Source organism: Pezoporus wallicus, unplaced genomic scaffold, assembly GCF_028554395.1.
Source record: "Pezoporus wallicus isolate ANWC-B61680 ecotype Strahan unplaced genomic scaffold, APGP_CSIRO_Pwel_v1 contig_8837, whole genome shotgun sequence".
NCBI lineage: Eukaryota > Metazoa > Chordata > Aves > Psittaciformes > Psittacidae > Pezoporus > Pezoporus wallicus.
The window spans coordinates 1,147,512-1,174,492 of record NW_026636730.1 but is presented as its reverse complement, the minus strand read 5'-3'; the positions used below and the strand labels follow the sequence as shown (position 1 = coordinate 1,174,492).

Here is a 26,981-nt window from a genome sequence, read left to right as displayed (position 1 = left end):
ATGACGATAATCAGGCTGTTCTCCAGCACTGGGTCTGAGGAATTCTGCTCTTAGAAATCACTGACCAGGTAAAGGAGATTGGGTCAACTGTATGGCTGTTATGTGTAGGGTGTTTTAAATAGTAAGAAATGAGACTCCTGCAGCACTGTGTGCAATTCTGGTGTCCCCAAAATAAAAAGGATATGGAACTGGTGGAGCAAGTCCAGAGGAGGCCATGAGGATGCTCAGGGGCTGGAGCACCTCCTGTATGGAGACAGCCTGGGAACACTGGGGCAGTTCAGCCTGGAGAAGAGAAGCTGTGTGGAGACCTCGGAGCAGCTTCCAATGTCTGAAGTGGGGCTATAGGGATGGTGGGGAGGGACTCTTCATTAGGGACAGGACAAGGGGTGATGGGTTCAAACTGAAACGGGGGGAGTTCAGGTTAGATCTTAGGCAGAAGCTCTTCCCTGGGAGGGTGCTGAGGCGCTGGCACAGGGTGCCCAGAGAAGCTGTGGCTGCCCCATCCCTGGCAGTGTTCAAGGCCAGGTTGGACACAGGGGCTTGGAACAAGCTGCTCTTGTGGAAGGGGTCCCTGCCTGTGGCAGGGGTTGGAGCTGGAGGAGCTTTAAGGTCCCTTCCAACCCAAACCAGGTTGGGATTCTATAATGTTTTCTGTGCAGCCGTTATTTGGGAGGAAGAAGGTTTTTAAACCAAACGTTTGTGTTCTCCTTCCAGCTGATAAATGGCATTTTAAAGAGGTGAGGCTGAAGTTTATCAGCCTCCTCTGAAGTATCAGATCTCTCGCTTACGCAGTGTATGGAGCACATGAGTAAAAAGACTACAAGCAGTTGGCTGTTGTCACAAGAACAGGATATGTGACCTCTTTGCCAACCTTTTCCATCCTTTCTGGTTCCTGTGGGAAGGGCTGGGCACTGGTTTGGTGGCATCAGGCTGCTGCCAGTGTCCATCTTTGGCATGTGCTGAAGGAAAGGTCAGGAAAGGCCCAGGAAAGAACTGCTGGTGAGTGCAAGCACAAGCTGTCCCCATCAGAGTAGTTCTTACAACTTGGGCTGAATTGCTTCCAGACAGAACTGCATGAGGAATAGGTACAGGATACATCAGTTGTCTGCTGGGCTGCACATGGCCTGTGAGGTGTCTGCTAGGTAGACTTAGTCATATTAGGTAGAAAACAGGCAAGTTGTTTGCATTTATGATGATGCAGAAAATAGGCACCTTCAGAATCTGATTTTCTGTAAGAGTGCCATTATCTTACTTATTTCTTCTTTTGCCAGCTATATCTTCAGAACCTTGGCATTGATCAGTCACCTGGAACCATACTGAGGCCATTTGTGCCCCGAGGGCCCATCAGGGAAGTTGAATTTTCCCCTTCAGAGCTTAGAACACTGAAGGACTCCACTGACACACTGGCATGGTCAGCTCCACAGCCACAAGGTATGGGGAAGGAGGGACTTTGTGTTGTGCAAGGCTTTGAGAGCACAGGACTTCAGGCTCACCTGTGTCAGGTGTGTTTCTTCTCGTGTGATGCTCTCTTTCATTTGCACAAGTTGAGCTTCTCCCATCTTGCATGTGAAGTAGTTGACACTGGAAAAAGGAAGCATTAAAACCATGGAAAACGCACCTGCTCTCTAAGGACTCAAGGCTATGTGGCATCTTCCAGCAGTGCAGTGACATTTCATCACGTTTTATCTTTATTTCTCTTTTATAAGAGCTCTTAAGAAGGAAATGATTTCTCTCCAGCCCTCCCAGCATCTCCATGGCCTCCTCTGGCCTCGCTCCAACAGCTCCACGTCCCTCTTGTGCTGCTGCCCCAGAGCTGGATCAGGACTGCAGGGGGATCTCCCCAGAGCACAGCAGAGGGGCAGGATCCCCTCCCTGAGCTGCTGCTCACACTTTGGGGGTGCAGCCCAGCACACGGAGGGGCTCTGGGCTCAAGTGCTCACTGAAGCTGGGTCGTGGGGAGCTCACTAACCAGTAATGGGAAGGAAGCTTGTCCATAGCATGTCCTTTGCCTGTTTTCAGAAGGATATATTGGAAATGCTGCTTTTTTAAATACAAATGCTCATTTGGACATTCAGGCACCACTATGTCATGTACCTAAGAGCATGTATTTAAAATTCAGTCTAAAGATTTATTTAAAAGCAGTTTATTCAAGTCAGGTTCTGTAGTTTCCTTGGTATTTATCCCAGGTGGTTTGAGAGATTTTCAGTGGCTAGTTCTCATGGAAGTCTTAGTTCATGTCTCATTCCAAAACCAATTTCTCAAGTGTTTTCTGATATGTGGATTCTTCCCTCCCTTTACCATCCCTCCAGTACAAGAAAAAGTCTTTCCTGATGCAGCTGTTTCTGGAGCCCCAACCTTACTGACTCTTCTGTTTGTCTGTAGGTAAATTGCTGTCAGCAGCTGAAATCACTCAGACAAGTTTCAGCTTCGGCACACCTGCTCTCAGTGTGTCTGTACCAATGCATCCAGAGGTTGGCTTTGATGCTCTGTCACCCCATGAACTCTCTCCCTGCTTTTCAGGGTCTCTTGGAGACAACCCAGTGAGTCAGTGCAGTGGTTCATGCCATCATCTGGAGACTACAGCTCCCGAGGCAGAGTCTTCAGCTGTCTCCAAAGCAGCGGAAGCAAAGCAGGAGCTGCAGAGTGTTTCACCTCACTGCCATGCTGACAGGGAGAGTCCCAGCCTTGCTGCCAAGAGCGTTCAGGATCTGCTAGCTAAAAATGAGTCCAAAGATGCATACAGCAGCCCGCAGAGATGGGCTGCCGGTGCTTTGGCTGCAGTTAAAGGCGAAGTGGAAGTTGACAGAGGATCACAAACATCAAGTGTAGGTAATAAGAGAAATAAGGATCAAGAAAGTTGTCATTTGATGGGATCTGCTGCATTTCAAGAAATACAGAAGCTTTTGGCAGAGGCAGAGGATATAGCTGGCAGGTGGAGTGAGCCTGTCTTCTCCATTGCCTCTTGTAGAGAAACTGGTGAGTCTTCCCCAGTGCTCAATAGAAAGGAGGTTGGCTCTGAAGATTCTAGGGTAGGGAAAGACAGAATCCCTGAGTTCCACAAGATACTGTCTCAGGATGAGGCTATGACCCAAAGAAGTAGTCAAGAAGAGGGGTTGGTAATAAACCCTCTGCATTATAACACATGCAGTTTAAGATGGGAAAACTCTTTTGATGTCAGTTTGCACAGTAGTGAAGGGGTGATGAAGGAAATGACCACAATGCTTAAGACTGGAAAATCTGTAGGAAGATCTGAGCCAGAAGGCTGTAGCAGTGTAACTACAGACAGAAACCAGCCTGGGTTTGTGGGTCTTGCACAAAGCAGTGGAAGCAGTGAAGGCAGCACTGGAACAACTTCAGAATCAGGGAATCCTTCTTCCTCAGAGCCCCAGGGCAGTGTCACTGATGCCCCAGGAGGATTCCAGAGCACCTTGTCTAATGCTGGTGTAGCTGGAAGCAAGGCAGGAGGCACACGAGGGAGTGAGGACAGCAGCAGTGGAGATTCACTAGCTGCCCGTGTCAGAAACCTCCTGATGAGGAATCCTCCTTCCTCGGAGCCTTTAGGCAGCACCACCAGTGTCCCAGGAGGCTTCCAGAGCACGTTGTCCAGTGCTGGTACATCTGGAAGGAAGACAGGAGGCATGAGGGAGAGTGCCAGCAGCAGCAGTGGAGATTCCCTAGCCGCCCATGTCAAAAACCTCCTGAGGAATGGATCACCTCTGACACAAGTTGTGACGAGCGCAGATGAAGAGGAGAGGAAAGCACGAGGTAATGGAACGTCTCAGTTGTGTTTTATCAAGTGTTATGTTAGAATGGCATGTGTTTAGTTAGGTGCATGTGGAAGGGATGGCTTTAAAGTGGTTGCCCAGAGAAGCTGTGGTTGCCCCATCCCTGTTCAAGTGTTCAAGGCCAGGTTGGACACAGGGGCTTGGAGCAAGCTGCTCTAGTGGAAGGGGTCCCTGCCCGTGGCAGGGGTTGGAGCTGGAGTTGCTTTTAAGGTCCCTTCCAACCCAAGTCACTCTGTGAGACTGACTTTGAAGTGGAGGGCTATGGATGCAAGACAACCTGAACCTGTTCCCCTGATTTTAGAGGTACTTATATTACATTTATTAATGATAAATTTAAAGGGGCAGGGCTTAAACGATCAATGTTTTATAGTCATCTTGTGTAGTATGGTGAAACTGGGGTAGAAGTGAACTTCTCCAGTTTGAATGCCTTCTTTTGCCTGACATTGGTGCAAAAGTATTTTGTCCATGTAGGTATCATCCATGTGCTATGTTACGGATTTGGGAAGGGACTGTGTGATAGAGTGGTGACTGGAGTCTGGCACTGTAAAGAGGATGGAACCAGGTGATGGGTCCTGGATCCATCTTTCCAAAGAAATATTCAACAGACTCATTTAAAATTGTATCCCTGGTCAGTCCATGAGCTCTGGTCTCTGGTATTTGAGTGGTTTTTGTTCCCTCAGTCATGCTAGCAACAAACACATAGCAAAGTTTGGATTTTAAGGTATAGAACTGTTACCATACGTGATATGACAGAATGGAAAGGGAACTGCTTTCTGTTTCCTGTTCTTTGTGTAGCCTGGGTGAAGCTAAAACTGGCCAGTCGATCTCAGGAGTCCGTGTCAGACCTGAACCAAGAGGACCAGCAAAGGATCCAGGAAATAAAGGCAGAGCTGCTTCGGAGTGCCAGGAAATCTGCACGTGCCAAGGTACAAGCCAGCTGCTCTGGGGAAAACAGTTGGAGTGGGGGATAAATGCTGCTGTCTTGATGTGATCTTAAAATGATGAGTTATATTCCTGCAGTACTTTGGAGGATTGGTGTCTACAGAGGGAGGGGGGGGATGCGAACACTGAGAGCTCTGGTTAGTGGAGCTGCTTGTTTTGGCTTAGCCAGTTCCTATGTATGTTTTAGGACCAGCCATGGCACATGTTTTCCCCCAGCTGATAGTTGGGTATCTTGGGTGAGTGGCGTGGTTTGAGGTGTTGGAGGGTGCCACACAACTAAGGTGCTCTGAAAGAAGATGTGAAGGCCAGAGATGTGATCAGGGATGGAGCGAGGCCAGAGGAGGCCATGGAGATGCTGCGAGAGCTGGAGCAGCTCTGCTCTGGAGCCAGGCTGAGAGAGCTGGGCTGGGGCAGCCTGGACAAGAGAAGGCTCCTGAAGGGGAGACCTGAGAGCAGCTCCAGTGCCTAAAGGGACTGCAGGAAAGCTGGAGAGGGACTTGGGACAAGGGATGTAGGGACAGGCCAAGGGGAATGGCTTGAACCTGCCAGAGGGGAGACTGAGATGAGCTCTTAGGCAGAAGCTCTTCCCTGTGAGGGTGCTGAGGCGCTGGCACAGGGTGCCCAGAGAAGCTGTGGCTGCCCCATCCCTGGCAGTGTTCAAGGCCAGGTTGGACACAGGGGCTTGGAGCAAGCTGCTCTAGTGGAAGGGGTCCCTGCCTGTGGCAGGGGTTGGAACTGGATGATCTTTAAGGTCCCTTCCAACCCAAACCTGTCTGGGATGCTTTGATGTGACGGGACCATTGCTGTTACTGAGGTTAGAAGGTGCACACAGCCCATTGTTCTTAGCAAGTCCACATCCTTCCTTTTGAAATGAAGAACAGTGTTAAGAGCAGTCTGTGTTTGTGTTCATAGTTTCTTGGGCATGGACTGTCTTGGTCATAGAGACATCAGCTTCCAAAAACCATCGGAGCAAACTGCTCAGTTATTCACAATTTGATGTAATATTTGAATGGGAAGCAGGAAAAAACCCATATTTCAACAGTTCTGTTTAGTTTCAGAAATTCAGACAAACAGGAAACCAAATCACAAATGCATTTTTGCTTCTATCTCCTTGTCAAAAGCTAGAGGCCTGAAGCTGTTTTTCCTCCCAGCTTTTGTTAGATCACAGCTTTGTCCCCAGTATTAACCTATGACTGATGAACCAAACGTTTTACCTTCATGTGATTGTATCAGATGTGAATTGCTTTATCCCAAATGAGAATAAGCAAATATCAGTCATAGTTTTGCAAACCAACATTCCAAGAAACTGCTTTAAGTCAACCACAACATGCTCTGCTTTGAGCTTGGAAATACATTTGCTCTACAATGGCTTTGAGGTAAAGAGCTGGGTTAAATTTGCAGCACGAAGGTCGATGGGGTGGTTTTTGGTAGACTTCAGCTAAATGTATTTTTTTTTCCTCTCTTTTTCCACACTCTTCCTGTATTTTCAGTTTCCTCTCAATCAAAACAGCACATCACAGCAAAATACAGATTATTGACAACTGTTTAAGGGGGTAAAAATTGCATCCACTTTTGTTGCTGACAGTATAATTGCTGTGGATGCAGTGGATCTTGTTCTGTACCATACCTGTTGAATTCGCAGAGCAAACCCGGGCGCTGCCTTCAAACCCAGAACAAAGATGCTGCAACGATGTTTTCCTTCTAAATTGGAAAGGCTGAGGAAGACAAACTGTTCCCAAGCACTCCAGCAACCAATTCTTCCGTCAGACCATCATCTTTATTTAGTGCTTCTGATGCAGGCATGCGATGAATGTTCTTTTTGGAAAGATTAGACTCTGCCTCTCATTTCTCTAGGTGACAACTCAAGAAATATAATGTACCACTGCGAGATGTTCTTGTTTCCTGCAGCAAGCATGGGAAGCTTCTCTCTTAAAAAAAAAAGCCAAGGCACTGAAGGAGTAGGACAGTTTGGGAGGGTTCTTCTCGGTGATCTTCTGCGTTTCAAGATTGTTCCATGTTTTGAGGTAGTCAAGGAGCCGTTTGATAGGTGTTTGTCACTGGTGATGTGTTAACAGACGCTCAGAAGGAGAAGCATCATACTGATTTCTCAAGTTCTAGCTGAGTGTTTCAGGAGGTGATTGGGACATATGCACATAAATGGGCTCCAAACATGTACTGAAGGGCTCTGCTGAACAGCGGCCCAAAATATTCACTAGGGAAACTGAATTTTGAAGGCTTTAAGATCTTAATTTTTAAGCTCCAAATGACCCGGCTTCAGTGAGCGCTTGAGCCCAGAACCCCCCCATGTGCTGGGCTGCACCCCCAGAGTGTGAGCAGCACCTCAAGGAGGGGATCCTGCCCCTCGGCTGTGCTCTGGGGAGACCCCCCCTGCAGTCCTGATCCAGCTCTGGGGCAGCAGCACAAGAGGGACGTGGAGCTGTTGGAGCGAGGCCAGAGGAGGCCATGGAGATGCTGCGAGGGCTGGAGCAGCTCTGCTCTGGAGCCAGGCTGAGAGAGCTGGGCTGGGGCAGCCTGGACAAGAGAAGGCTCCTGAAGGGGAGACCTGAGAACAGCTCCAGTGCCTGAAGGGGCTGCAGGAAAGCTGGAGAGGGGCTTGGGACAAGGGCCTGGAGGGCCAGGCCAAGGGGAATGGCTTGAACCTGCCAGAGGGGAGACTGAGATGAGCTCTTAGGCAGAAGCTCTTCCCTGGGAGGGTGCTGAGGCGCTGGCCCAGGGTGCCCAGAGAAGCTGTGGCTGCCCCATCCCTGGCAGTGTTCAAGGCCAGGTTGGACACAGGGCTTGGAGCAAGCTGCTCTAGTGGAAGGGGTCCCTGCCCGTGGCAGGGTTTGGAGCTGGAGGAGCTTTAAGGTCCCTTCCAAACCCAAACCAGGCTGGGATTCTGTGGTTATTTAATGCAAATGCTTTGTAAAGGGGCCTTAAAAATGTGACATTTCAGATTGGTCCATGAACCTTAGGAAGGACTGGTGGCTCTCTCCTATAAGCTTGTTTGTGGCGAAGGGAGGCAATGAGTTGCCAGGATGTTACTATAGACAGGTCACTGTTGGGTCAATAATTCTTACATCTGTGGTGATGCTGGTGTGGTTGTGGAGATCTGGTTTTGCCTGAGCAGGTATGTTGGCATTACTTACTACTTTGATAAGCAGTTTTACCATAGGGATGGCTGCTGCTTTCCAGAATGAGCCATGAGCCACCTATGATATTTGTTGGGACTTTAGGAAAAACAAATGAAAAGCCAATCCTAAGCTCCAGAACTCAGCCCTGTTACTGTTCTTCCATTGAAATCATGAGGCTCTTTCCAGATCAGAACTTTTAGCATAACAGGGAAAAGCCAAAGACTTGTAGGTCTAGTTTCCATTCGAGGAGCATTGTCTTTCACATTTAACCTTCTTCTTGTGCTGAGTGTACATTTGCTTTGGTCCCTAGTTAAGATTGAGGGGGTTTGAGTTGCTCTTAGATATAAATCCAGGTTCAAAGTGTTAAACCTATGAATTTTCCTTCTCAACCGAGGACCTTTTTTCTTCACCTTTATTTTTATGGATGCCAAATAGCCATCTCTTGTCTGAGAGCATTCTGCCTTTGTATACTGTATTCTCCCAGATTATGCTGTATTTTTCCACTCCTTGTACTTTCTCACTTTTTCAGGAAGTTCACTGAGTTGTAGCTCTAAATTTGCACTGCAATCTCTTGTGGATCATATGCCATATAGATCTTTTTTGGAAAGATGACACATAACAAGCACAATAAAACATGTGAAAGGCTTGGGAAGAGGAGTTTATAGCAACTTCTGTGCTTGCTCTCAGGAGTAGGAGTTGCTTGGTATTACTTAGAATCACAATCATGGAATGGTTTGGGTTGGAAGGGACCTTAAAGCTCATCCATTCCCAACCCCCTGCCACAGGCAGGGACCCCTTCCACTAGAGCAGCTTGCTCCAAGCCCCTGTGTCCAACCTGGCCTTGAACACTGCCAGGGATGGGGCAGCCACAGCTTCTCTGGGCACCCTGTGCCAGTGCCTCAGCACCCTCAAGGCTCACTCATGGCCTCACTACTTCAGGCCATCAAATTGGTGTGTGGTTTGGGGCAGAGATGTCATGGGAGCAGCCTTACGCTGGCACAGGGCTGCTCTGTGTTCTACAGTCCCTCTTGCCTGTAGGCACCAAGGTAGCTAAACTAGTTTAGTTCTGCTTCAACAAGGTAAGACCACAGAAAAATACTGCTTGGAAATAATAATCCAGACCTTGGTGAAACAGTTCCCTACTAATGACATCTGGGATGTGCACAGGATGGAAAATCAGTTGTGGAATACTTGTTTATACTTTGATTTACACCAGAAATGTTGTTGACTGAGGTTTCTATTTCCAAACTCCAACTAGCTGCTGAGCTATAATCATCCAGGGACCTGTGAAATATACTCTGCTGTTTCCACAGTTATTCCACTCAGTAGGAATATATAAATATAGCCAAGATTTGTATCATTATCATTTTCTAAAGAAGCTTATCTGGCCCATCTCCATGGTACTGCGTTTATCTGAGGTTTGCTCTCTGCAATTCAAGTATCGTGATTTTTAATGACCCTTAAATTAAGGAAGGGCAGAGAGTGATAAGTTAATGATGTCCATTCTTAAATCTTCTCTAAAGAAGGCTGGTGACTTGCAGTTTCACATTCATGAACACAAACTCTTATGATCTGAGTGTGAGGTTTGGATGCTGATAAATTGATTTGTCTTTTGTCCTGTCCATTCCCAGTGGTCACTAACAATGATGCTGCTTCTGAAGTTAAACTGACCCATCACAAAGAGTCGGGGTGGAATAACGTAAGAGGGAGCTCTTTCCTGCATGGTGTGGTTTGTGTCAGCACTGGGACTGTGTTGAGACCTGGTTCACTTAGTGCCCACCTAAGTGAGGGCCATCTCGGTGTGTAGATAAATGTTCCTTTCTCTAGAATCAGTACAGCTACTTCTGAAGGTTTCAGCTCTCTTGTTCTTGCCCCTTGTTGGAGGTGCAGTGTTAAAAACCAGGTGAGTAGCTGTCTTAATGTGCTTCAGGGTAAAATCTGTTGCAGTTTATAGTGAATGATAACTTAAGGTTTTCCCAGTTGTACTTGCAAGGCTTTCTCTTCGTGTTCTTCGAGTGACAGCTTTCTGCGTGCACCTGGGAGTGTGGTGTTTTATTCACTTGTGGTTTGTTTGCTTGTTTGTGGTGTGATCTTTAATCTCTTAATCTTCTCTTCCAAACTACCTTCTCCATATGTGAGTCAGGTAAGTTGCTGCATGGATCAACTCTCGGCGTTTGGAGCTTCTGCTGTAATGAGAAAAGTCTTGGAAGCAAGGTCCTCTCCATCCCTACCGCCTGATCCTTCCACATGCACAGGGAGTTGCAGAAAGTAGGGAAATCATAGGATCCCAGCCTGGTTTGTGTTGGAAGGGACCTTAAAGCTCCTCCAGCTCCAACCCCTGCCACGGGCAGGGACCCCTTCCACTAGAGCAGCTTGCTCCAAGCCCCTGTGTCCAACCTGGCCTTGAACACTGCCAGGGATGGGGCAGCCACAGCTTCTCTGGGCACCCTGTGTCAGCGCCTCAGCACCCTCCCAGGGAAGAGCTTCTGCCTAAGAGCTCATCTCAGTCTCCCCTCTGGCAGGTTAAAGCCATTCCCCTTGGCCTGTCCCTCCAGGCCCTTGTCCCAAGCCCCTCTCCAGCTTTCCTGCAGCCTCTTTAGGCACTGGAGCTGCCCTAAGGTCTCCCAGAAGCCTGTCTCCAGAGCAGAACAGTTTAAGGCACAGCTTTTTATACTACTGTGTGAAACACATGCCAGAGATGCCTGAATCCGTGTAGTCAAATAGTGGAGTCCTTAATATAGTGATCCTGATCCTGAAGGGATGATACAGATGTGGGACAATTTGTATGGTCAGACAAACATGTAACCTAGTTTTAAAGAGACTTTATGAGCATAGACAACTGACAGTGAACTTCACTGGTTTTGTGGGATTAGTGTGTTATATGGGACTTCTCTGCAATACCTTCTCTTTCTTGCAGCATTGTCACCAGCGTTGTAAGCAAAAAAATCCTCTTTGTGGCAAACGTACCCGTTTTGATGGGAGAACGACACGAGCTGTACCCGAGAACTGGAAAGTTCTGACAAGTTCTCACTGACCTTAAAGAGCAAATCAAAGCTCTGATGATTTTCAGTCACTGTCTCATTGCTGCCAGCAATGGGCTGGGACCATAAAAATAAAGAGGTTTATTGCAGCAGTTGTCTAGGGGGGAAATTGGCTTCTTTCAGGGCAAAGAGAAATATCAGTTATGGGAAACTGAAGCATTTCTAATTAAGTATTTTCTCATTAGTATAAAGAGCAGCTTGCTTTTCTTCCCTGTTTCTCTCATTTTAGTTATCCTTCATAACCATTAAGTCAAACAACTCAAGTGCAAGGGAAACCCTTTCTCTCAAGTTGCGTTTCATACAGTGATAGTTATGGCAAAGCAAAGTGTCAGCTGTAGAAGCATCTCCATAACCCTAAAATGTCCCATAAAGCAGCACTTTAATAGTGTGGAGTTTGTTTGGATTCATCCAGACCAGAAGAGTTTTGGTGTGTGTCTGCTACCTGATGGCTTGGAGGTCGCCAGAACTTAACATTATGTACTAGTTCAGGTTTGAGTACTTACAGCTGGAAGTAAACGTGGCTTTTTGTGTTGGTGTTTCTGTGGAGCTATGAAGGGGATTTGTTTCATCAGTAATGCATAGATCACAAGTAGTTCATTTGTATGTGAGTTCTCCATCCTTAGACATTTTTGAGACTTGATGGGACAATCACCCTTGATGAGGATGCTGCGGCGCTGGCACAGGGTACCCAGAGAAGCTGTGGCTGCCCCATCCCTGGCAGTGCTCAAGGCCAGGTTGGACACAGGGGCTTGGAGCAAGCTGCTCTAGTGGAAGGGGTCCCTGCCCGTGGCAGGGGTTGGAACTGGAGGAGCTTTAAGGTGTTTTCCAGCCCAAACCAGCCTGTGGGTTTTCTGTGATTCTATGATCAGTTCCATTACCACATGAGTTCCAGAGGAAGGGTGTGCTCACACATGGTGACAGGCTCTTGATTATTGACAGCACGAGTCCCCTGAATTCCGCAATCCAGATGTGGGCAGGGGCAGGCAGGTACCCCCATAACCTACATGAATTCCTCTCTGTTTTTCAGGCTCCACGGGTCTGTGGTTTGGAAGCTGCTTCTGAGTACAGTCGTAATGGAGAACAGGACATTGAGCATTTCAAAGTTCCAAGTGACAGAAGATTTCAGACTGACAAGCACAGGCAGTCCATTGGGACTGAGGAGCTTTTAGAGTCAAGCTTGACGCAAGCTGTGCCATTACATCAAGCTGATCCTTCTGATTGTTGCCTGCTTAAGGATACACACATTAAATCCTTGAGGATTGTTCAAACGCCTATCTGCAACCCACATCGAACAGATCCAACTGGTCATTCTGCTGCTGAACTTCACCCACCATTGCAGATGGGAGGGGACACGTGTGCAATGAGGTCTGCAGCTGCTTTTGATGCCCAAACAGAAGCCCATTTGCTGTCTCAGAAGAAGCTGTTGATGGAGAAGTGTTCTGAAGATCTGGCCAAGCAAATCACTTCTATCACCTTTTCATCCCGAAAACGTTTGCAGTCACCATTGACTTCCATGGCACTCAACAGTAGCTTTACTAGAGATGGTTTTGATGGGATAATGCCTTTGGAGGTTGACTGTGCTAGCACTGAGGAGCACAGCCATGACAAACAACACTGGGAGAGATCAAAGACCTCTCCTTCAAGCCCAGTGCTTGCTGGCTCAGTGTCTAGTAAGATTGCTTATACTGCTGAGAAAGACAGGTTTCATCATGTCTCTGCTGACAGTAACAGTGTTGGAGCTCATCAAGAGACAGACTGTTTGTCAGATCAGGATTCTGAAAGCATCCATATTGATAAAAGACAGACCCTTAGTGCAAAGAATTCTGATGTTCTGCCTCGAGATGTGACTGACTCGGGCAGGCGAAGTGCCAGACTCCTGGGGCTTGGCTGTGAGAGGAGGTTTGGTCAAGAAATGAATAGATTTAGTGAACCACATTCCATAAGCTCTTACCAGGAGGAGAAAAGCAGCCCAGCTGGCCATGTCCAGTTCTATGAGAGCTTGAAAGGTTCAGGTCCAGCTCTACAAACTGACCTGATGAAGGGCCATGTTAAACTGTCAGCAGAAGAGAAGAACAGTCCTTCTGATGAAGTACCCCTCATTCAGAAAGTGAGAGACGCAGTCGATGCATCTCACCACTCATCTACAGGTGAGGTTTTATCCACCACATCTGTATCTCCTTCCTCACCAACTAAGAAGGTATTGTCTTGTGTCCACATAACTCTTTCCTCAAAATGTAATAGCTCAGAGCTGCAAAGGGATGTGAATACTGAAAATGAGATGAGAGTATGGGATAAACCTGGAGTTAAGACTCAACCAGTGTCTTTTAAAGCTCCAGAAGCTTCAATAGAAGCTGTTTCTAAATTGTCATCTGCTGATCAAAGATCTTCATCTCTCCCCATGCCAGCATCTTCATCAGATCCCTGCCTCATCCTCTCCTCTGTCACCAGCACAGCAGGGCAAGAGCTGCCTCCACAGAGCAGTGAGAGACCACAGGTTCCTGGTTCAGGGCGATGTAGTGTGAAGAATACCTTCAACTCTGTAGCTCCTGCAAGCACTGTGAAAAGCACTTCTGATGCTGCCACTCAGATAACAACAGAGAGTCCTGTAAAAACCACCTTTTCAGCAGAGATTTATGTTAATTCACAAGACAGTGGAAATGATGTTCACCAACCACCTCTCCAGAAAGCACATGAGCTTCCCAACAACACAGCTTCATCTCTTGACAAGGTGTCCTCTTTCACAAAGCAGGGTGGTGAGTACATGTGTCTTATGTTACGGGTTAAAACTTAAACAGGGGAAGTTTAGATTGGATATAAGAAGGAAATTCTTTCCTGTGAGGGTGGTGAGGCACTGGAATGGGTTGCCCAGGGAGGTTGTGAATGCTCCATCCCTGGCAGTGTTCAAGGCCAGGTTGGACGAGGCCTTGGGTGCCATGGTTTAGTGTGAGGTGTCCCTGCCCACGGCAGGGGGGTTGGAACTGGATCATCTTAAGGTCCTTTCCAACCCTAACTATTCTATGATTCTATGTAGATCTTCATCTATCAAAGTCTGAGATACTGGAAGGGGCTTGGAGCAAGCTGCTCTAGTGGAAGGTGTCCCTGCCTGTGGCAGGGGTTGGAACTGGATGAGCTTTAAGGTCTTTTCCAACCCAAACCACTGTGTGATTCTATGTTGGTACCCAAGTTGGTCTTTTTACATCAGTGTTTGTCACCCTAGTCGCAGATTGAACATTGAATAGGTCAGTAAGCTGGTTTTGTTAGCAACAGTCAACCTTTGAATCACTGGGTGGGTATTAAATAATGAAATTAAATGAATTAAATAGCTAATAATGGTAATATATTTTCCTAAAGAATAGGGGATTTCTTCAGCAGTCTCCTTGGGTCCTGATTAGTTGCTTTTATCTTCAGTTGCATTTAAGGATTAAAGCCTGACTTGTGGTAATAGCTTTATCTCCCATCCCCACAGATCAGCCCTTATTGCTGCCATATAAACCTTCTGGAAGCACTGGGATGTATTATGTTCCTTATCTAAAGGCAGTATCCAAAATGTCTCCAGTTGGATCAGAAACCAGTGTGGAGAGCTCTCACTCAGGTATGTGTTTCATAGGATCATTTATCTGTAATTATCTTAAGTCTTCCACCTGCAAACTGATGGCTGTAGCTCCTGAATCAGAATACATCTATTTCATGTGCAGAAGTGTCTCAGTGGAGCTCAGAACTCTTCTGTCCTACCAGTTTAGAGTAAGTGCATTGGTTTTAACAGCAGAATGTCTTCGTTCATGTTCACACTGCTTTATAACACAAAGCTCTACAAGTCCTGACTGGAGGCTATGGTTTCAATTGCTTTGATGAAAGGGATGGTAGTACTCCATTCTGGCACTGAAAAGAAACACGGCTCCATGTTTTACAGCTTGCTAATTCTTTACTTTCCCCTGGGAATGACTATTCAGCTTGGACTCTTTCATATCCCTGCCAGTTCTTCTTTTTAGTTCCCTTATTTATGGGCATTTTCCTCCCTTTTTATTAATTTGGCATGTGTGCTCTCTGAAATAGCTGCATAATACAATATGCATTTCAGAGAACAGCTTTCTCAGTACTGCATTTTCCCTCCCTGTTAGGGGATTCCAGTGTACAAAGCTTTTCTACAAGCAATATAGTTCATAACTGTGATTTGAAGAGCACATTCACCTCTTCCCCACATCCTCACAATAAAAACCACTTCTCTTTTACTGGAAGAAAGGGTGCTCAGTGATTCATCAGCTTCTTTTGCTTTGCCTGCTGTTATTTGTCAGTTCTCTCCTATATGTGCAGAATGCATCACTTAAGCATTATAGCTCTTACTTGCAAGTTGCTTTCAATCGGAGCTTTGTGGCATCCAGACTTATTTGTAGGCAAAACTAATATTGCAGAGATGTCCAGGTCCTGCCAGATGTGCCCTAAGGGAGTAGCTTGATACCACAGTGACAGTAAGTGCACAGGTTAGTCATTATAGCCAGAAATCATGCTTGTAACTACTTTTATCTCCTCTTTATTATAGAATCACAGAATGGTTTGGGTTGGAAGGGGCCTTAAAGCTCATCCAGTCCGTACCCCTGCCAGGGGCAGGGACATCTTGCAGTACACCAGGTTGCTCCAAGTGCCATCCAGCCTGGCCTTGAACACTTAGACACTTGAACACTTAGACACTTGAACACTTAGACACTTGAACACTTAGACACTTGAACACTTAGACACTTGAACACTTTGCCACTCCCTCTGTTGTAAGATGCTCAAAAATAAGAGAAACAAATGTGGTGTGAGTCTGTTGTTTTGCAGAAACTGTGCTGCTAGATATAAAATTTCAATATGCATCAGAGGCAATGCAAGGTTCTAGAAAACATACAGCAGAATTTAAACATATCTTTTGTCTTTTAAACTCCTTGCTGCAGTTGGGATTCTCAGCTCATGACTGGTAGCTGATGGTAATTGAGTTAAGCTCACTGAAGTAACCAGGTGGTGTTGACAAGGAGGATAAATCAGTTTGGGACCATTTTAGGAGACAGCGGTATGATAGTAAGAGAGCTCTGCTGCTGGTGGCTTGAATTCTTGTTTAGAGGTTATACAGCTCTGCTGTTCTCTTCCACTTTTCCTCCATTGTTATTTTGAGCCCAGAAAATAGATACTTGCATCAGTCAGAGAAAATGTCAGGAATTTTAATGTGAGCAGGAGGGAATTTGGACATTTCAAGTCCTGTATCTGCCTTTCCAGCAGACTGTCTAATACTCATTTTCTTGTGTTCTTCTGTGCTCATCAGTTGAACAGGTGAAACTTAACCACCTTAGGGAAAAACCTTATAATAAATGGCTTGAATAATAGAATGGTTTGGGTTGGAATGGATTGGGTTGCTGGTCGATGAGAAAATGATCATGAGCTGGCTTCAGTGTGCGCTCACAGCCCAGAAACCAACCGTATCCTGGGCTGCATCCAAAGGAGCGTGACCAGCAGGTCGAAGGAGGTGATCCTGCCCCTCTGCTCTGCTCTTGTGAGACCTCACCTGGAGCATTGTGTGCAGTTCTGGTGTCCTCAACATAAAAAGGACATGGAACTGTTGGAACAAGTCCAGAGGAGGCCACAGGATGATCAGGGGCTGGAGCACCTCCTGTATGAAGACAGGCTGAGGAAGTTGGGGCTGTTCAGCCTGGAGAAGAGAAGGCTGTGTGGAGACCTCAGAGCAGCTTCCAGTATCTGAAGGGGCCTATAGGGATGGTGGGGAGGGACTCTTCATTAGGGACTGTAGTGACAGGACAAGGGGTAACGGGTTCAAACTGAAACAGGGGAAGTTTAAATTGGATCTAAGGAGGAAATTCTTTCCTGTGAGGGTGGTGAGGCACTGGAATGGGTTGCCCAGGGAGGTTGTGAATGCTCCATCCCTGGCAGTGTTCAAGGCCAGGTTGGACAGAGGCTTGGGTGCCATGGTTTAGTGTGAGGTGTCCGTGCCCAAGGCAGGGGGTTGGAACTTGGTGATCATAAGGTCCTTTCCAACCCTAACTATTCTATGATTCTATGGAAAAGACCTTAAAGCTCCTCCAGCTCCAACCCCTGCCACGGGCAGGGACACCTTCCACTAGAGCAGCTTGCTCCAAGCCCCTGTGTCCAGCCTGGCCTTGAACACTGCCAGGGATGGGGCAGCAACAGCTTCTCTGGGCAGCACCTCAGCACCCTCCCAGGGAAGAGCTTCTGCCTAAGAGCTCATCTCAGTCTCCCCTCTGGCAGGTTAAATCTGTTGTCACCAAAGATCATGGAAATCAATGTGGCACAATACCCATTGCTTCTGTATTCCTCACTAGTACTGCTCACTAGGGATCACAACTGTTGCTTGGTGAACATCTTGGTGCTACTACTCAGATAAGAGACTCTATTAGACCTGCTTCTTTTTCCTGCTTCTTTTTACTCACAGTCACTGCTCTTTCTCTGCAGGGTCAAATGATGTTCTTCCTCCAAGATTTCAGGCAAATGTGCTTGGTTTAAGGCATGATAACCCTCCTGACATTACGGCTCTCAAGCATCAAGAAGGAATCTCCAGTAAGAGGGCCAAGCCCAAGTTAGCCTGGGCTGAGGACCAAATGATGCCACCAGATGCTCCCCCAGGTAGTTAAAGTGTGTTTAATGATATGTGTGTTTTCATATACATGAAAGAATGTAGAGCAGAAGAGTTACATTTCAGCAACCATGACTGTGTTCTCATGATATGCTGATAGTAGCCTAAAGATGCTGAATGTGACTCAGTTTTCTCTTCCCCATCTTTCTGCTTTATCCTGACTGCCCAAATATTTGGACATTAGTATTTGCTGGCATTCCCATGGCCCCAGGGCTTATTGTGGCATTTATAAGACATTTTTGGGGTTTGGTGGGGTGTTGGCTGGTTCTTTTTTGGCTTGTAAAGTGCAATATCTATTTTAAGTAAGTGTAGAAAGGATGCTTTTTTAGAAAATAACAGGAATTCCCTGGTAAATAAAACCAGGATTTATATAGGATTTGTCTATCTTATTTATAGGATAGATATAGGATTTCTCTAGGATAGATAGGATTTGTTTATCCTATTTGTAGGATATAGATAGGGTTTGTCTGTGTATTGAGTCACAGAACCATGGGATGTTTGGGTTGGAAGGGACCTTGAATCCCATCCAGCTCCAACCCCTGCCATGGGCAGGGACCCCTTCCACTGGAGCAGCTTGCTCCAAGCCCCTGTGTCCAACCTGGCCTTGAACACTGCCAGGGATGGGGCAGCCACAGCTTCTCTGGGCACCCTGTGCCAGCGCCTCAGCACCCTCCCAGGGAAGAGCTTCTGCCTAAGAGCTCATCTCAGTCTCCCCTCTGGCAGGTTCAAGCCATTCCCCTTGGCCCCTGGGGTTGTGTTCTTGCCCACAGATACACTGATGTGATGTCATGTAAAGTGTCTCTGTAATGTGTTTAGCTGAGTTTTAATTTGATTTGTTTGATGTTTCTGCCTTCCTCTGCTACACTGGCCTCGTTGGATGGTAATCCTGATGGATGAAGGTCACGGTCACTACTATAGTGGCCTACTTAAAGGCTTTACTTGTTGAGAATGCTGACAGAATGAAATCTCACTGAGCTCACTGATGATGTGGACACTGTATCTCCTGACAGCAGCTATAATTAGTCCTGATGGCTCCTGTTTTTTGTACAGAACCTCATTCCAGGATTGCGAGTGACTGATAAACTTCCTTGAGTCTGAGTAGGGATGAGGACTGTTGTGTTTGAGAGTTACCTCTTGTTCCTGGACAGAGGTAACTGTGAACTGAAGATTGCTGAGGGTGTGATCCTCTCCTAAATGCAGTTATTAATTCCTCAAGGAAGCTGTTTATGGCATGATCCAGTATTTGTCAGCATGTGCTGTAGTAACCAGCGAGCAAATTACGAGGCGGTAGTAATACAACTGTGGCTTTATTGAGGGATGGGACTGAAACATGAACAGGATAATGGGTTCTGAATTACGGAGTTCGTGCTCTCTGGTATGCAGTCACATACAAAGGGGTTTGGGGAGCCCATTTATTATTCTTAGCATCATGTAAACTTATTTGGAGAACACTGAATGAAACAGGTTTTCACTGAGTGCCTCAGTGTGGCTATTGTTGCCCTTTTAAAGCAGGTACCTCGATAGGTAAGGTCACCCCACACATGTACTGATAGGGATTCCGTCTGATGGTTTGAATTCTTCCCTTTAAAAGGGGTTTTCTTTGAAGCTTTTCTCTTGAGAATGGAAAGATTTTAGTATTTCCAGAAAATAATGTAAAAAAGACACATTGAACTTCATTATTTTATGTTCATTTTACTGTTTTGGTTAAGTTTACACATGACCAACAGTTGAATTAGTGTGAAGACAATATTGTTTTAACCCAGGTTTTCTAACGAAAGAAATAGTTCTCTGTGAGCACTTATAAAATGCAAGGATACAGAAATCACAGAATCAGATAGGTTGGAAAAGACCATTAAGATCATCAAGTCCAAGCATAAAATAAGTGGAATAAGGTACTAAAATGCAACAAGAATCTGCAGTAACAAACAAAACATCATGTTGGAGCAAAGATCAATGGATGCATCTCTCTAAATAGCCTGGGTAAAAAAAAGAAAGGGCACCACAAGAGTTAATATAAGATCATCTAATAGTATTTTTCAGTAGCTGTGATGGTCCAAAGACACAGCCAAGAAAGGAACTGTGAGTAGAAAGAACCTTCTGTTAAAGCAGCCACTACAGTTGAAGTTTTAAGGAAGCTTTCTGAAGACTCAAATGTCTAAAATCCTCCCTGACTTCTTCAACTGTATTTTTAGATGGTCTAATAAAAGATTACCTCTACCCACAGAGCTTGTCTAGAGCTTAAAATCATGCAAGTTATGGGGTTATTTTAATGTTTCTCTCTATAAACTTATGTTTTGCTTCTTTGCATTCCTTCCATTTTGTTGGGAATGTTAAAAAAATAGAGAAATGGCAAAAATTCTGCATAGTATTCCCAAGCCTGAGCTCATTTGTCAGGAGGCCGTAGAGGAATCTTGCATCAGCATATAAACATTGACCTTGTATGGGCAGACAAAGTCCTCCAGTTTCAGGGTTAGTGAGGCTGGGTCTGGTTATGCTCTTCATGATCTTGGCATTACACTGGAGTGTCTGTGTTGGGAAGGGAAAAGATGTTTAGAAATAGAAGGAAACAAGTAATTGATCATAGAATCCCAGCCTGGTTTGTGTTGGAAGGGACCTTAAATCCCATCTAGCTCCAACCCCTGCCACGGGCAGGGACCCCTTCCATTAGAGCAGCTTGCTCCAAGCCCCTGTGTCCAACCTGGCCTTGAGCACTGCCAGGGATGGGGCAGCCACAGCTTCTCTGGGCACCCTGTGCCAGCGCCTCAGCACCCTCCCAGGGAAGAGCTTCTGCCTAAGAGCTCATCTCAGTCTCCCCTCTGGCAGGTTCAAGCCATTCCCCTTGGCCTGTCCCTACATCCCTTGTCCCAAGCCCCTCTCCAGCTTTCCTGCAGCCCCTTCAGGCACTGGAGCTGCTCTCAGGTCTCCCCTTCAGGAGCCTTCTCTTGTCCAGGCTGCCCCAGCCCAGCTCTCTCAGCCTGGCTCCAGAGCAGAGCTGCTCCAGCCCTCACAGCATCTCCGTGGCCTCCTCTGGACCTGCTCCAACAGCTCCACGTCCCTCTTGTGCTGTTCTGATGTTATTAAGTAAAAAGGCGGTTTGTGAGGTGGTATTAACAGTGTGAATTCACTCAGTTGTAGCCATTCCTGAGCTTTTCTTGTATCCCTTTCCCACGTGGCAATGAGGTTTTGTAAAACCGTGGCTCCTGGTGATGTAGGTTGGTCTTTTCCTTCTGGCATAGGGAGGAGGCTCCATGCGGGACTTGCCATCCTTCGGCTGAATCGGTGGCAAAGCTGTCTCAAATGCAAAGGTGCTTTCGAGTTCTGTTGTCCTCAGTAGCTCACAGTCAGGAAACAAGACTGTTTAAAACCAAACAGCAAAAGTCCAAACAGGAAAACAAACCTGGGAGGAAAGTTGGAGACCTGGATTAAAACCAGCATGAGCGTGATCCCTGCCATTAATGGAGCCTGGTACACACTTGCTGACAGCTCCCGTTACCTTGTCACTGCTGTTACTATTAGTAAATAGGCTGTTCTTTGTATTGACTTTTCAATTCATACTAAAGCTATTAGTACTTTATGAGGCATCTTTAAATCACATACTTGGCTAAAATGGCATGGGATGTCTTTGAGTAAGCACAGAGACTTGGAAGGCCTTCTGGTGCTAGCATCTATAATCTGTACTTTCTACCTGCATGGTTCACTCTATGGTTCAGTCCAGTATACAACAAACATAACTTAAACCACATTTTTACCTTTTAAATGTGATTTTTAATAGTATATTAGAAACTATTTCAGAATTATTTAGGAGTACATTCCTGCTAGCACATGCTGCATACTGATTTTGTGTATGCCTACTAGAAATGAGTTTATCATTGCATTTTCTTTGTAATTTCAGATAATAGTGTATTCTGGGGGGATTTCACAGCTGCTTTGAGCTAGAATGTGTCCTCTGAGCTTGTAAGCAAAGCAGGGCTAGATCTTGGCATGTGCTGTCTTGAACTGGTTCAAGGAGCTGTGGAGGAAGTGGTACTGGTTGTACTCTATATGTAGTGCTTTACTGAGTTAGCTGAGAGAGAATGTTCAGGTATAGCCCTAGGGGACATTGTGCTCCGTGGGCATTTGTCTGAAAAGGGGCAGAATGAGTTGTGGCTGCCTCTCAGGAGTTCCCATAGATGAAGACTCAGATCAAGTTTTGGTCAAGGTAATTACCTGTGGTATAACTGGATTCCTCCTTCAGATTCAGTTGGATAGAATATTCTCTTGGATTCCATGTTACAAATGATATAAAATATTGCTCATGTACTTCTAATAATGCTGAAACTTCATTTCTAAGCTTGTTGCATTCAGGAAGGGGTGTAGTGATCCCTGCTTTTATCCTTTGAAGTGACTGGGAATTGTTAGGATGAAAATCAGCCTGGTTAAGATTTGCCATTTGCTATTTGTTTCACTGAAAAGAAACAGATTCAAGTGTTTTCTTCTCTTCTAGAACACACAGAGACTGTGAAAACCTCTCATGCAGCCTCCAAATCTGCACGGTTCTACCTTCGCCATCCAGTGCCCTCCTGTGAGAGCTACATCCTGTCTAACAGTGAGCTGTCAGAAGCCAGTTCTGGTGCTGGACCTGCCAGACCTTCCTCAAGTGCTGTCCTGCAGAACAGGAGGAAACCACATGGTCATCAGTGTGTTTTCTCTGCTCGTCATAAAAAAGATGGTGAAAGTGAATTCTTTCCACTCACTGCAGAAGCAGATAACAGCAGGAATGAGGATCTAGACATCAGCACATCTTTGGGGAATGAAACATCATGGAAGGAGCTCCTTCACCGCAGTAGAAGAGAAGCAGAACAAAAAGCAGCTAGAACTCACCCTTTGCCACGTAGCCAAACAACTCACCTCAGTGAGGATGAGGAGAACGACCTGGCACAGAGACAGAGAACCCACTCTCATGGTAGCTTGGATGAACTCTGGGTTAAGTTTTTGGAGTGCCAGAAGAGACACCAGCACCGTAGTTCTAGGAGTAACGGTGAGCTGACTCTTGTGGAACGCCTTGATCGATTGGCCAGGGTCCTTCAGAATCCCCTTAGGCACACACTGATACCAACAACCTCTCACAGGAGTGTTTCTGTACAGAGAATGAAGGGAAGAGGACAGGAGAAAAGAAGAGTGCCAGAAAAAAGCATGTCTGAAAGTACCTCGGAGCCTGATGCAACACATGTTGAAGGAAGACCACGCATCACCCATGGCAAAAATAGCTTTGTTGAGCTGAGGAAAAACAGGTCAGGAGAGAAAATCATCTGCCACATGAAGAACATTTTGGAGCAGCAGTACTTGGAAACTCCAAGCGACACCTCCTCAGAGGCAAGGCTTAGTGGAGATCATGGCACCACGATCACTTCCACCACCTCAGAGTCAGATACAGTGACCCAGACAGAGATGGAAACTGTCACTCAGACTGAGGTGAGCAGTTCCATTTCCACCATCGACACTGCCAGGCTGATCCGGGCTTTTGGCCGTGAAAGAGTTGAGGTGTCCCCAAGGCTCTCCCAGCTTTATCATACCATCAACCACCAGAGAACTCGCTCTGAAAAGTGGGACAAGGGCAAAGCAGTGGGTGTGGAGTATCCAAAGGTGACTTCTGAGAGGCACAAGAAGAGGAAAGAGATGCAGGTATGTGATCAGATGGACCAAAAGACAACTTGAACTGATCTTTACAGGAACTTCTCAGCTGTTGTGCAGTGGTTATCTGGGGAATTGTTGTAACTTCCCAGGGTGTTGTTTGTATCACAGCCTCCTGTCTTTGGTCTAAGTAGCCCACACAAGTCTTTCTGCCTTCCCAGGAGTGAAGTTGAGGTCAAACTATAGAATCCTAGAATAGTTTGTGTTGGAAAGGACCTTAAGGTCATCCAGTTCCAATCCCGTGCCATGGGCAGGGACACTTCACACTAGACTATGCTGGCCACACTGCCAGGGATGGAGCATTCACCACTTCTCTGGGCACCCTGTGCCAGTGTCTCACCACCCTCAGAGTAAAGAACTTCTGCCTTATCTCTAACCTGAACTTGCTCTGTTTCAGTTTGAACCCATCACCCCTTGTCCTATCACTACAGTCCCTAATGAAGAGTCCCTCCCCAGCATCCTTGTAGCCCCCTTCAGACACTGGAAGCTTCTCTGAGGTCTCCATTCAGCTTCTCTTCTCCAGGCTGAACAGCCCCAACTGTCTCAGACATGGTTCTTTCTTTCCCTTGAAAGGTCCCTTTCAACCCAAACCATTCTGTGATTCTATGATGTTGGCGATTCCTGTGATGCTTGGCTCAACAGAAAGCAATAGTTACTTAGTTGTAGTTACAAATACCTGTGATTAAAGATTGCTGTTTACTTCCAGTGAAAGCTCTCCTCAGAGACCACTGTACCATTCTTTTAGACAAATGCTGCATGTTAGAGCTCAGTTTCTGACAGCCTATTGTCAGCTCAGCTTCCCAAAACCTCCGTTACAGCTTGCTTTATTTATAGATGCTGAACCCATCATCCCAGAAGGATTTTTATCTATTCCAGTTTCTGTTATTTCTAAAGCACTCTTCAGGCTGCCATCTGGTAGCAGGTACAAAGCTAAAGGTTGAGCTATTCAACTGCTGAAGGGCTTTGAAAGCACTGTGCTGAATATTGGAGTCCAAATAGAATCTCTGTGTCTGTATTCAGCACTGAATGGCTGCTCATATTTATTTCTGAGGGCTGATATGCATGTAAATAGGTTAGCTGGGTGTGTTTTTCCATGCTTTTTACTCTTTTTTCCCTTTTGCTGAGCACATACTCAAATCTGCTTCTGTTCTCTGAATGACACAGATCTACTACATCTGTCTAGTGCACTCTGCTAGTGCTGGAGTAGTTATCTGAAATGAAACCCCCAGTTCTTTACCAGGGTAGGAGAGGACAAATTGCCTCTTTTTAATGCTGAAACAAACCCCTGTGTAGCATTGAAGTGCTGCTAGCAGAGGTTCCATCAAAAGGTAATAAAAAAAGCCTCTGTTCATTTCTGTGTGCTGAGTTACTAACAGGATACTAATTGCTGCACTCAAGGAATGAGAAAGTTAATCTGTTTCATAATTAAAGCCTAGATCCAGTGGAGTTGCAGAGGTGGGGCTGTACTGCACTGTTGGGGTTGGAGCCTGGGGCAGCACTCCCAGTTAATGGCTGTTAATAAGCCACTCTAAAATAGAGAGCCAGAAAGCCTCTGGATTAGATTAGTATGGTGTTACCCTTCGAGTTTATTCCTTGTGAAATGGCTGTGAAGTTGAAACATGTCCCTGCTCATTGCAGGGGAGTTGGACTAGATATTTGAAGGTCCCTTCCAACCCAAACTGTTCTATGATTCAGTGTCATACAATGTAAATTCATGTAATGGGTTTAAATTGAAACAGGGGAAATTCAGCTTGGATATAAGGAAGTTCTTCCCTGTGAGGGTGCTGAGGCGCTGGCACAGGGTGCCCAGAGAAGCTGTGGCTGCCCCATCCCTGGCAGTGTTCAAGGCCAGGTTGAACACAGGGGCTTGGAGCAAGCTGCTCCAGTGGAAGGGGTCCCTGCCTGTGGCAGGGGTTGGAGCTGGAGGAGCTTTAAGATCCCTTCCAACCCAAACCACTCTGTGATTCTATACTTCTTTTTGTTGTTTAAAACCCACTTTCTGTTCATTTTGGTTGGTATGCCATCAATTTCTGTTCTCTTGCATGTTGTTTTTCTAGACTGCCATCTCCCTTTCATCAGATTCAACTTCTATAAGCAGCACGTGGGGACCCAGCTCTGCTCTTAGTAACAAGCGGCGGACGCGGATGCTCAACAAAGGTATCCAAGCAGGTGAGTTGTTGAATTCCAGACTTTTTTGTCCTTGCTTCTGCCTTTGGTCTCTTTGGAAACCGTTCTTCAAAGTCTGGTGCATGTTTCTGGTGATGGGTACCTACAAATGCCATTCTTCAGATGCTTTTAGAGAAAGATATAGTGTTGTAATCTAAATGAGCCGTTTCATTTCATTTCTTGGGCTGCTGTAGTAGCCAGTTTTCTCACTTAGCAGTTTATTAATCCAAACTCCTGACCCATTTCAATAACAAAGGTGGACAAAGTGTATGTTTTCTGTATTATTTTCTCCACAAGACATCTGTTACACACAGAATGTATTTGTGGGCATGTGCTATTTCTGAAGGCAACTGCAGTGTTTCTTATTCTTCTTGGTGATATTTTAGTTGTTATATTCTATTTAAAACATAAGCTGATCCTGGGCTAGTGCAGTGCTGCATTTGGGTTTCTCTGGTGGCACTTAACCAGTTTCTTCATTGCTTTCATTTACACACCAGCATCCATCATCAGATTGAGCAATAGCTTTGTTCTGTTCGTCATACACATCCATTAGTTATTTATTACTGCTTCTTTTCCCCCATGTGCATGTGGATTGAATCAGAAAAGCCTTTTCATGGCTTGTTTTCAAGATCGTGTTACAACATTTTCCATGTTAGTTGACACCTTTCCACTTTCTTTGCTTGTGTTAAATATTTGTGGTGGTGTTTCTCTTAAATATTTGTAGTGCTGTGGGCAAACCAACCTTCTGTAGCTAAAACACAGTTTTGATGGGACACATCGGGTAAGCTAACGCAGTTCCATTGTCCAAGATACAGAGCTGCATGTTGACCTGCCACTGTGTCTTTCTGCAGCAGATTTGAAGTTGACTCATAGAGTCACAGAGTAATTTGGGTTGGAAGGGACCTTAAAGCTCCTCCAGTTCCAACCCTTGCCACGGGCAGGGACCCCTTCCACTAGAGCAGCTTGCTCCAAGCCCCTGTGTCCAACCTGGCCTTGAACACTGCCAGGGATGCGGCAGCCACAGCTTCTCTGGGCACCCTGTGCCTGCACCTCAGCACCCTCACAGGGAAGAGCTTCTTAATATCCGATGTTTCTGTTTCATTTTCAACTACAGGAGACTTGGAGATCGTCAGCAGCGCGACCAAGAAGAACACTCGAGATGTTGGGGTGACTTTTCCTACCCCAAGATTAAACCAGCCAAAAGAACAGCCACAGGAACCCTGGCGCTGTGTTGATGGTAATTTGGGAGAGTCAGATGGTGCAGTCATGGCTCAGCAGGCAGCAGGGAGCAAGGGGAAGCAGAAGGGAGAGCCAGGCAATGTTTTCATGGAGAAAAGGACAAAAAGGAGCAGGCTGCAGGTACCACAAGGTCAGTCCAACATACACTTTCTGCGCACACTAGCGGAGTTGCACAACTCAACAGCAGCCAGCAAAATCTGTGAGACCGAGTAGTCTGTCCCTAGTACAGTCACTCCTTACTCTGGTTTTAATCCGTGATATTAAGCAAAACACTATATGAAGTGTGTTATTATAATGGTATTTTCAATCAAGCTGTTAGAGGCCACCTGGCCAGTAAAAGTAGTAAAGAATGAGCAATACATAAGGC

General features: G+C 46.1%; 1 protein-coding gene across 1 annotated transcript in view; it reads left to right on the top strand.

Moving 5' to 3' along the window:
- ALMS1 (ALMS1 centrosome and basal body associated protein) overlaps positions 1-26,981 on the top strand; it is a 44,290-nt gene that overhangs the window by 4,779 nt on the left and 12,530 nt on the right. Inside the window, exons 3-12 of the mRNA XM_057401255.1 lie at positions 1,272-1,431; positions 2,383-3,765; positions 4,581-4,711; positions 11,930-13,049; positions 13,320-13,655; positions 14,369-14,494; positions 17,359-17,529; positions 22,023-23,200; positions 25,267-25,378; positions 26,490-26,744. Of these exons, the coding sequence (XP_057257238.1) occupies positions 1,272-1,431; positions 2,383-3,765; positions 4,581-4,711; positions 11,930-13,049; positions 13,320-13,655; positions 14,369-14,494; positions 17,359-17,529; positions 22,023-23,200; positions 25,267-25,378; positions 26,490-26,744 (4,972 nt within the window). The remainder of the gene's footprint in view (positions 1-1,271; positions 1,432-2,382; positions 3,766-4,580; positions 4,712-11,929; positions 13,050-13,319; positions 13,656-14,368; positions 14,495-17,358; positions 17,530-22,022; positions 23,201-25,266; positions 25,379-26,489; positions 26,745-26,981) is intronic.